The 10,000-nt window shown below is 32.9% G+C and overlaps 1 protein-coding gene across 1 annotated transcript; it reads right to left on the bottom strand.

Annotated features, from left to right (window-relative positions):
* Positions 1-1,484: 1,484 nt before the first annotated feature.
* Positions 1,485-9,808, bottom strand: LOC113826363 (bifunctional glutamate/proline--tRNA ligase). The gene is made up of 9 exons (XM_027379238.2): positions 9,661-9,808; positions 8,402-8,564; positions 7,654-7,863; positions 4,787-4,939; positions 4,466-4,597; positions 3,792-4,112; positions 3,462-3,635; positions 2,050-2,244; positions 1,485-1,783 (listed from the first exon to the last, which is right to left on the bottom strand). The coding sequence occupies exons 2-9, from the start codon at positions 8,531-8,533 to the stop codon at positions 1,520-1,522; spliced, it is 1,581 nt and encodes a 526-aa protein (XP_027235039.1). The 5' UTR covers positions 8,534-8,564; positions 9,661-9,808; the 3' UTR covers positions 1,485-1,519.
* Between the last annotated feature and the right edge of the window lie 192 nt (positions 9,809-10,000).

The raw sequence follows: 10,000 nt of genomic DNA on the forward strand, positions 1-10,000 counted from the left end.
TATTTTACATACAAATAAGTTACATAACAGTATCTAGTATGAAATATTAGATCATATGAAACAGGATAATGGAAATAATTATATATTAAATGCTCATATCTTACAAATTCACATCTGTCATATGAGACCTGCTAATGTGCTGACCTTTACTAAGACTAACTAGGAAATGTAAAAAAATAAATCTGGATTATAAATCAAAGGAAGAATAAGAAGAAACAAAAGGAAAAGGAAGAGAAGGAGAAAGAAAAGAATAAGAAAAAAGAAGTTAAAAGGAAAAGAAAAAGAAGAAAGAAAAATTTGGAAAAGGAAAAAGAATAAAAAGATGAGGGAAAAAAAAATAGACAAAGAAGAATTATAAAGTAGAAATAAACTCTGGTCATACTACGGGTTTGTTAAAACTGAGCAAGACACGACCCAATAAAACATTTGTATCTACAGACAAGCATATACACAGAAATAAATGCATATCTGTTTATATATCAGATATATATACATTTTCTTTATCTATACAGTAGATATACGTCTAGACTGATGGATATGCATTTATTTCAGTATACATTTATGTCTGTATACCAAGTGTTCATTGGGTTGGCCCTCGCACAATTTGACCAAACTGGCTGATAATCTACAGAGCCAGTGGGCAAGAAGTCAAAAACATATCAAATACACTCTTCCTAATCTGTTTTCCCTTTCTCATACCTACACTATAATTAAGTATACTGGTAAAATTAATACTAAAATCCAGGTAATTACCATGAAGAATCAACCCAAAGTTGCTAAGAATAGTAAACTGTGATTTTATTTTGTTGATTATCTTTATACATAGATGGCTCCTCAAGTACTTAATCCAATATTAATAGCTTTGGTAAAAATAAAGAAAAATCCTGAAAACTCTTGCAAAGGGGAACTCAAGGGAGGTCACGAAGTATACGGATCGACTCTTTGGTGGCTGAGAACATGGAGCTATCTATGTGTAGAGACATTTCACAAATAAAAGCTGCAGTGAACAGAATTTTCCAGTTGGCACTGATTTAAAATTAATTAAAAAATATCAATGTAAATGTATGTCTGTGTATAAGTATCATAATGTGTGTGTGTGCATGCATGTGTGTGTACGTGTGCCATTTTTGAAAATAATTTTAATAATAGCCACAATCTGGAGATCATGACCTTTAAGTAAAAAACAAACATTGGGATTTAAATTAAGAATATTGTTACATTTAGTGACCCAAAACAAGTTCTTTCATTCAGTGTCATTACAAATCAGCAGCAAGAATGACAACTGAATAATCCAACCACAAAAAAGGCATGAATAAGGCACTATAAATAGTTGAAGTCTAATAATAATAATAATAATAATAATAATAATAATAATAATAATAATAATAATTATCATTATAACAGAAAAAAAATATATAAATGAAAATCTAATATATATATACCCACACATGTATGCATATACATATATTTATATAAAAACTGTATTCTTTTGATTTGTAACCTACAATCCCATCTTTGCTCAGTAACTTCTCCCAAAAAGCGTGTAGAACTTCGCAGGTTGCTCGCACTTTGGATGGATGCAAATTTTGCCTGTGGCATCGGCTGGTTGTTCAAAAGGAATGCACAGACTCTTGGCCCCCATGCTTGGACCTTTTGCTCCAGCCACTTCTTCTTGTGCTGATTCCTTCTTTATGACGTCCTCGCATGCTTCAGCTCCACAGAATGGGGCCAGCATTATATTTTTCTCGTCAAGGTTATTTGTGAATTCCTCCCAGCTGTGTACCTGAAAGATTGCAGTCTCTCTTGAATCAAGTTTTCTAATAAACATAGATAACACTAAGGAGTAGTCTTTCCAATAGATAATGTTTTCTTGTGTCATATATTTATATAAAGGCATCAGTTGTTTTAAAGTGTGTGGACTTCACTCAAATGTTGCATCCACAAAAGAGATCACGTACATCATATATTTTAGATATATGCAGATTATACCTTATCTACATATAGATGCAGTTCACATGACTAAAAATCAGCCTGTACTGTTCTACTTACTAATTTCTTGTGAGACTCTAATTCTTCTTTCGCCTTGGACAACAGACTGGTGTGAATTTCATCCAATAAGCTTTTGATTTTATCAGCTAAGTTGGCAAGAGGTAGGGTAAGCTTCTCTCCTGTGTCCCTTCGCACAGCCACAACTTCTTTCTTGGCCAGGTCGCGAGGTCCAACGTCCACCCGCAGGGGAACTCCCTGTAAAACAAATTGAGATTCAGTAAAGTTTAATATTAAATAGATTCAGTAAAGCAATAGAAAATTTCAGTAAAGTTAACCAATTAAATAGATTCAAATAAAGTTAAGTATGAAACAGAGTACCAATTACATCTAGTTTCACTTGTTTGGACTTGTTCCAAGTTTTAAAAACAAGAAATATAAAAAATTCTAGTAGATTTTGATCAGTTTTGATACAGCAGAGAAACTTTTACAATTTCTCCTTATAGAACTATACATAAGTAAGAAGAAAATAGGGTAATTGTCAATAATAAAGCATATCCTAAATATACTTCACGAGTCTTGAACCATGGAAAGATGATATTGTATTAGTACAAGTACGAATATCCATATATACAACATAATTAGAAACATTATTCCTTTTTCCATGAATTGGAAGGCACAGTGTTTAGTGATGATTAGAACCTGTGTTACTTTTAACCCCTCAGGGAGATATTTTTTATTTTTATTATTATTTTTTATTTTATTTAAGAAAGTATGATCTATTACTGGCTGAAAATAAAGAAAAGAAAAGGAAGAAGTAACTTTCCTTAGACACTATTACATTTAGTAGCTACATTTTTCTCCTAATGAAAGTGCAAATGTATTACTTTTTAAATGAAATCAGGATCAAACACACACAAAAAAGTTGTTTCTGAGTCCATATACTCAAATTACTTGTTTCTGAAATGCATACATTTCCCATTTACAAAATATGAGACTACATAACTGTACAAAATAAATTTCTTTACATGACAAATAAAGCTACATATATATAATAAATAATGGCTTTAAAGCTTTTATGTGAACTTCAAAAGTAAATGTCAATATCAAGTTTAAAGTTATAGTTAAATATCAGAATAAAAACAGCATAAACATATCCATAGACTACACAAAACAGCAAAGCAAGGAACAAGAAACCACACAAATATGCTGAAGGCCTTTTTCCTATATTGCTTCTTTAGGCTAAAATGAACAAGATAAATAGCTGTGTATATATACACACGGGTATTAAATATCTATAGATAACACTTAGGAGTAGTCTTTCCAATAGATAATGTTTTCTTGTACCATCTATTTATATAAAGACATCAATTGTTTTAAAGTGTGTGGACCCTGCAAATGTTGCATCCACAAAAGAGTCCGTGTACATTTTTAGTTAAGTACGGATAATACCTAATATCACTCTGGTCACTTACTTTCAGTTCCCAGTGATTAAACTTCCAGCCAGGACTGTAGTTGTCTCGCAGATCACATTCTGCTCGTATTGATAACTCCTTTAGGGTGTTTTCTATGGTGCTGCATCCATCAAATAAGGAATTCTTCTGTTCGTCAGTCATCTTGGCATTAATACCACAGGGGACAATCACCACCTGTGAAAAATCTTCTCATTAGGAAAGATATTTTTCATAATGACCTCCACACCAGAATAAAGACAATGCATTCTGATACTGTGTTTCCTCAGGTAGCCCATTTACAAGCATCTTCAGCTCAATCCTAGATCAACGTAAAAAATCCTGAGTAAATACCTGCACGTCAGCAACTCTTGGTGGCAGAACCAGCCCCTTCTCATCTCCGTGTATCATCACCATCGCACCAATGGGTCGTGTAGACAGCCCCCAGGAGTTTTGGTACACGTAAGATTTCTCTAGAGTCTTGGCATCTTCAAAAGTAATCTCAAACATCTTGGAGAAATTTTGGCCCAAATGATGCGATGTGGCACCCTGAATGCCTCTTCCACTACTGGGCACGAATGCTTCAACTGTTGTTGTATAATCACCTCCAGCAAATTTTTCTTTTTCCGTCTTTCGTCCTTTGACCACAGGAATGGCTAAGAGGTCCTCATATACCTAGAAAAGATTGGAAAAAACTAATAAATTTTGCTGTAGAGATTTTGAATTCAAAAGTTTTAACACACTATCATGCTTAGCCTGGTTAACTGGTTTTATCTCATTTGCAAACTAGAAATTTTGATGATACGTATTTATTCATCAGGCTACCATGACCTAAGCATACTCTGACGTAATATTTTAATTATCATTAGCAACCTATTCTCTACATACCTTGTTTCAGATGAATAAAATACAACACCATGCATCGATAAGTCATAAAACTTATTCTTATAAATAAATAAATAAATAAAACAAGTAAAAAAAAAAATAATAATAACTAAATAAATAAAGATAAATAAGATGATAAATACCCTTGCATAGATATCTAAAATCTTCAAGACCTCCTCTTCAGCTTCTGCTTTTGTAGCAAATGCGGAATGTCCTTCCTGCCACAAAAATTCTCGGTTCCTGATGAAAGGCTGCGGGTGCTTAAACTCCCATCTCTGAAAATACCAAGAAATTAAACAGCTGGGCTCTGAAACACTATAGAAAAACAAAACAACATGAACTTAAATTCACAATTTTGTAAAAATTCATAACACACAACTGTTATTGCAAGTGAAAAAAAGCAAAAGCAAATAAACGCATGAGATGTTGGCTATATAGGCATGCATGCATCTGCTCGTACTAACCACAACATTATTCCACTGATTCAGTTTTATGGGCAGGTCTCTGTGCGACTTGATCCATTTGGCATATGCAGGGTACATAATAGTCTCCGAAGTTGGCCTGATAGCAATTGGTTCTGCCATTTTGCTCTGACCCGAGTGTGTCACCCAAGCAACCTGGCAAGAAAAATAAAAAACTCTAGGTAATTTAGGAGAATAAATAAGCCTAAATACTGCTGCTCATTATTCAAAATCACTTAATGAATATCAACTTCGGCAAAGGGATGAGTGCTACAAAAAAGTTGAGAAATACAAAAAATGAAAAAGCTTTGTCAGAACTTGTTAATCAACATACTATAATTTTATTATACTACTTCTGCTAATTATGGTAAACAGAAAAGCTGAAACTACTCTAGATCATTCAAATATTACTTTATTTGCCTGCAATGTGATTTCTTTTTAATTCTCTGTACACTTTTACTTTCTAACCTCTAAAAACTGGTGCATATGTGCAGGTGTTGTAATTTATGATGTGATTGCAGATGCTACTATTAAAAATTGCATATCAGCTAGTGCTGTGGGGTAAACAGAATTTCTTGATATTATAGTTCTATTGACAGTGCCAAACTACCATGCACAACTCTAAACCTCGTGAGGAAGCATCAAAGGGGAATATGACAAATGCAAAATTACAATAGTATTTCCAAATTCTCAGTCACTAATTTGACCCCTGAGTTTGTAATTAGTTTCTCATTAACTGTTTGGTGATTTCATGGTTATCTTTTGGTTTATCAAAATATTACCATAGTGTCTGATCATTAACCAAAAGGTGTCCGGTACATAAACTGCCTGCTTTGATTTTCTATTGATTTTGTTTACATATAGAAGGCTTTACAAATATATATGTATTTTTTATTAACGATATTCCTATTGCCATTATAACATTATTAACTACATCAACAGCAACAAAAATTAAAAATTCCAGGCCTACTCACTGATTCCTTGATGACTTGGCATTTGTAAAACCATCTATGCATAAACAAACTGATAAAACAAAACCACATAGGATGGGACATTTTAACATGTGCTTTTGGCACCAACTATTCTTGATAAGTAAAAGCAAGAAAAATGGCTCATACCCAAGGCCAATGAATCCATATAACTCCCTTTTCAGAATAATAAATCATCAAATGAAATCATTAGAGTTGCGATGCCATAAACAATACCGAGGTTCTGTTTACTATAGGACTCTCCTGTTATATTCAGAGGTAAAAATTCTTCCATTCCCAAATCTACTCATAACTAACAGGGAGGGCAATCATCTGTAAAAAACTATTAAAAGGGTCTTTGAGATCATATGGACAGTTACTCAACTGCTGTAGTGGTTTCATGCTATCTTTAGATTTTAAGCTTATTTCATGATTTTTCTCTAATCATTAGCATTTCCTTCTCAATGCATCTTTCCATTTCCCTCGTGTTATTCCTTCCTACTCCTACTCCTCCTCTTTCATTCTCTATCATTTTCTTACTTTTGTTTAAATAATTCTTGGTTTGATTCAGTGAACAAATGACAACACGCCTTGCCTTGCGGGCATTTGTATCAGATGAACACTGTGAATGATGTGTTGATTGTTGTGTTTGTTCATTTTGTAAATATGCGAGGCTAGCAAGGCATGTAGGTGAAGTGCCTGCCTGTAGGTTTGAATTTGACTGCCTTATTTGAACATTTTGTCATAGATATATATTTTTTCTTTAATTATTATTATTATTATTATTTTTTTATTATTTATTTTTTTTTTTATTACTATTATTTTTTTTATAGCAAATTCTGGTCCCTATTCATCAACAGATCTAATCAGGAAAAATGGATGAATATCTATTCTCATCTACGTTACATACAAAGTCATCAGTTACATAAAACAACCAAGGCATAAACTACAAAATCATGGAAGTCATAATGGAATGGTGGATTTTATAAACATGTGAAAATATGGGTAAGGAAGGAAAATCAAAGCATTCACTGTCCTATAGGTAATATAACAAGATATCAATCTAAGGTAACGGGGTAGTTTCAACCACTGTAAGCCTCATGCAAACTTATGAATGCCACATACATATCACAAGCCACTAAAATTACCAGACCAATGAAAGCTAGAGTGTACTTTTAAGGGTTGATTTTACAACAAATGGTATGAAAGTGATGAAAGAGCCTAGATTTCAATGCTGAACTGAGTTAGTAATCAGTTTACTTTAGTAAAATATTGTACATAAAATTGCTATTTAGTAGTTTTGCAAGATCTAACTAAATTGTAAATGTTGTGATAGTTCTTAGAGAAGTTACAGACACTTTATTCTGAAGTCTAGGCTCTATCATCGAAATTGCACACTTTGCTATAATGGTAGTAGCTTTGCTTAGAGAGGCCGTGTACCTTCTACAGCTGTAAGAAGGGAAGAGTGGATTCCCTGGCCTTGCAAGTCAAAATGTCTGCTTGCAGATAGTCAATCGCACCAATATTCGTACTTCTTCACTGTTTCGTCATATCTTCCAGTGCTTCATCTTGTTGTAAAAGCAAATCATTTAAAAGAGGAGAGGAAAGAAGAGGAAGCAAAGATGTGTGAAGAAGAAAAGAGGGAATATGAGGAGAAAGGAATATGAAAAAAATTAATGGAAGAGGAAGAGGAAGAGAAGCAAGAATAAGAGGAAAAAGAATGGAAAGGGGGAAGGACATTATAAAACTAAATATAATTTACATAAATGAATCTCTTAGCTGTGCATCTACCTTAAAAAGTCGGTACACCCTAAGCAATCCTTTAAAAAGAAAAGAAAATAAATAGAAAAAAACAATAATAATAATAAATGAATACATAAAAATAAAAATAGTAATACATACTTCTGGTGCAAAGTCTTCAATATGGGCCTTCTCCTTTTCTAAGGCACTCTGGCTCACGAACATGGGGAAATAACAATTCTTCACACCCGTCTTCTTTATTTCCCTATCCAAGAATCTCTGCATTTCTTCCCAGATGGCATAGGCCCACGGACGAAGGATGTAGCAACCAGAAACATCATAATATTCAATCATCTCTCCTTTGGTAAGGACCTAAATATAAATGTAAGAAATAAATGTTAGTCAAGTTGTGTGGTCAAAATGTTTCTGTTGTATCCTACATATACCTATAAATAAGATTATGAAACACTTATCATACATTATAAAAAAAACTTAGATCAAAATAATGTCATGGAAAAAAAAGAAGGAGGACAGTCTATGCTACAATTCAACTTAGCAGACACTCAATGGTATTAATCTATATCAATGGTATTAGAAAAGATGACCATATACATAAATATATATAATGTATAACACATATGTTAACCATTGATATCTAGTTTTATGGTCTCTTTGACTCCCATGTTAATGTAGTACAAGCAAGATATATCAGATTCTTCAAAATTTCTAATGCAGAAAAATGAGATGGATTAATTTCATTATATCTACTTATATAAGTAAGAATAACAAATTTCTTATCATGTTACAAGCCTCTCAGACACTACCTTACATGTATTACTCATTTCTTCGATACAGATCACTACTGCATAAATATGTAATGTACAGATTTGAGAATAATAACAATAAATACCTGAGAATACCAGTCAGAAAAATTTGCCGACTTGGATACTTCTAAGCCCAGTCTCGTTTCCTTCTTTGGTCCATCAGCTCCATTTTTACTCTTCTCATCCCCAGGTCCAGCCTTTCCTTCCTTTGACGCCATATTTCCCCCTGCGTAGTTGTGTTCTGCTCTTCTGTAAGACAGCAATTGATGATACAGTGTACTGGGAGAAACTACAAAACAGACAGTATTCCTTGCTTTCTTAATGATTGCAAACTTTTTTTGTAAATTCTATAGTTAAAATCAGATGGAACAATTCTTTAGTTTATCTTACAGTCTTAATTTTCATAAATGATACTAGTAATAGTGATAACCAAAAAAAACAATCGTCATTTATACAACCATATGTGGTAGAAAAAACGAATATGTACAAACAAGATTTATTTAAGTAAATGAGACAACAGTTTTGAAATCCTGCTGGACTCCATCCTCAGACCTAAAGATGGAATCCAGGAGGATTTCAAAAATGTTGTGTCATTTATCTTAATATATCTAGTTTATGAATTGAGACTTCTATCATTATATCAGGATGGTAGACAATGTAGGAGTATTTTTTTTTTATTCTTAACCATATGTGCTTAAGGCAAGAGGGATGTAAGCATACAAGTATACACATAATATAAAACTATGCTTGGTTATGTCTATTATGATTTTTTTTTGACAAATAAAACTAAAACTACCATCTTATCATTGTAAATAATCAAGACACAGCTATGCCTAACTTTAGGCTGGAATATGACAATATTAGGCAACTCTGATATCAGTTACAAAATAAAGTTTAAAAACCTAGTGAATATCTTTAATATAATTTGAAAACCTTTAGCTCTCCTACACTCTGAACAAAGATAATAAAGGCATTTTCCAAACAAACATATAACATATTGGATCTCAGAATATGGGAAGAAAATGTAACATATGTTTCATTCACACCCTACTATCTAATCTGCAAAACCTCCCTTATCCATGTATCATTATGATTGTGCTATTTGTTCAAGAGTCTTGACACAGGGTTATTTCATATTAATATGATTTGCAGATATATTCATATAACCATAAGTACATATATCGAGAAAAATTACTTTTTAAGCCTAACTTGCGAGTTTAAGCATATGATATACTAAACACATTAATTAAATCATATAACTTACTCTAAATTTCAATTATCATAAACTAGATTAAGATACTTAACAATATGAAAGCACAAACTGAACAGAAAAAGGGAAACACACCTAATTCAGCTGTCTGATGAATCACCTTCTCCCGCCAGCGTCCAAGTGGGCCTCCTTTCGCTCCGATTTCCCTTCTGTTTACATTTTCACCTTGACCGAATGCGTGGCCCGGTCGATGTTATTTCTAAAATATATACTTTAGAGTATTTAGGGAAGCGGTTGAATATGTTAGTTCGTGTATGTCAATTGCATGAGACCTGTGATCAAAATGATAGGACGTATGGTAGAACTGATTAATCAAAATAAAAGATGAAATGAAACAGTGATAGATTCGAACACCACTAGGTGTTGATGCAATCGTGACGTCACCACTGTCATTCTCCGAGCGAACACGTGTGTG

This window comes from Penaeus vannamei, chromosome 16, assembly GCF_042767895.1.
Source record: "Penaeus vannamei isolate JL-2024 chromosome 16, ASM4276789v1, whole genome shotgun sequence".
NCBI classification, from domain to species: domain Eukaryota; kingdom Metazoa; phylum Arthropoda; class Malacostraca; order Decapoda; family Penaeidae; genus Penaeus; species Penaeus vannamei.

What these genes read in the sequence shown, in the direction of transcription:
- LOC113826363 (XM_027379238.2), bottom strand. Translation starts at nt 8,533, where the DNA reads ATGGCGTCAAAGGAAGGAAAGGCTGGACCTGGGGATGAGAAGAGTAAA. An exon ending in ATCAGTGGAATAATGTTGTG is followed by an intron (nt 4,598 to 4,786) that starts GTTAGTACGAGC and finishes TGGTATTTTCAG; the next exon opens with AGATGGGAGTTTAAGCACCC. An exon ending in TTAATCACTGGGAACTGAAA is followed by an intron (nt 2,245 to 3,461) that starts GTAAGTGACCAG and finishes TTTGTTTTACAG; the next exon opens with GGAGTTCCCCTGCGGGTGGA.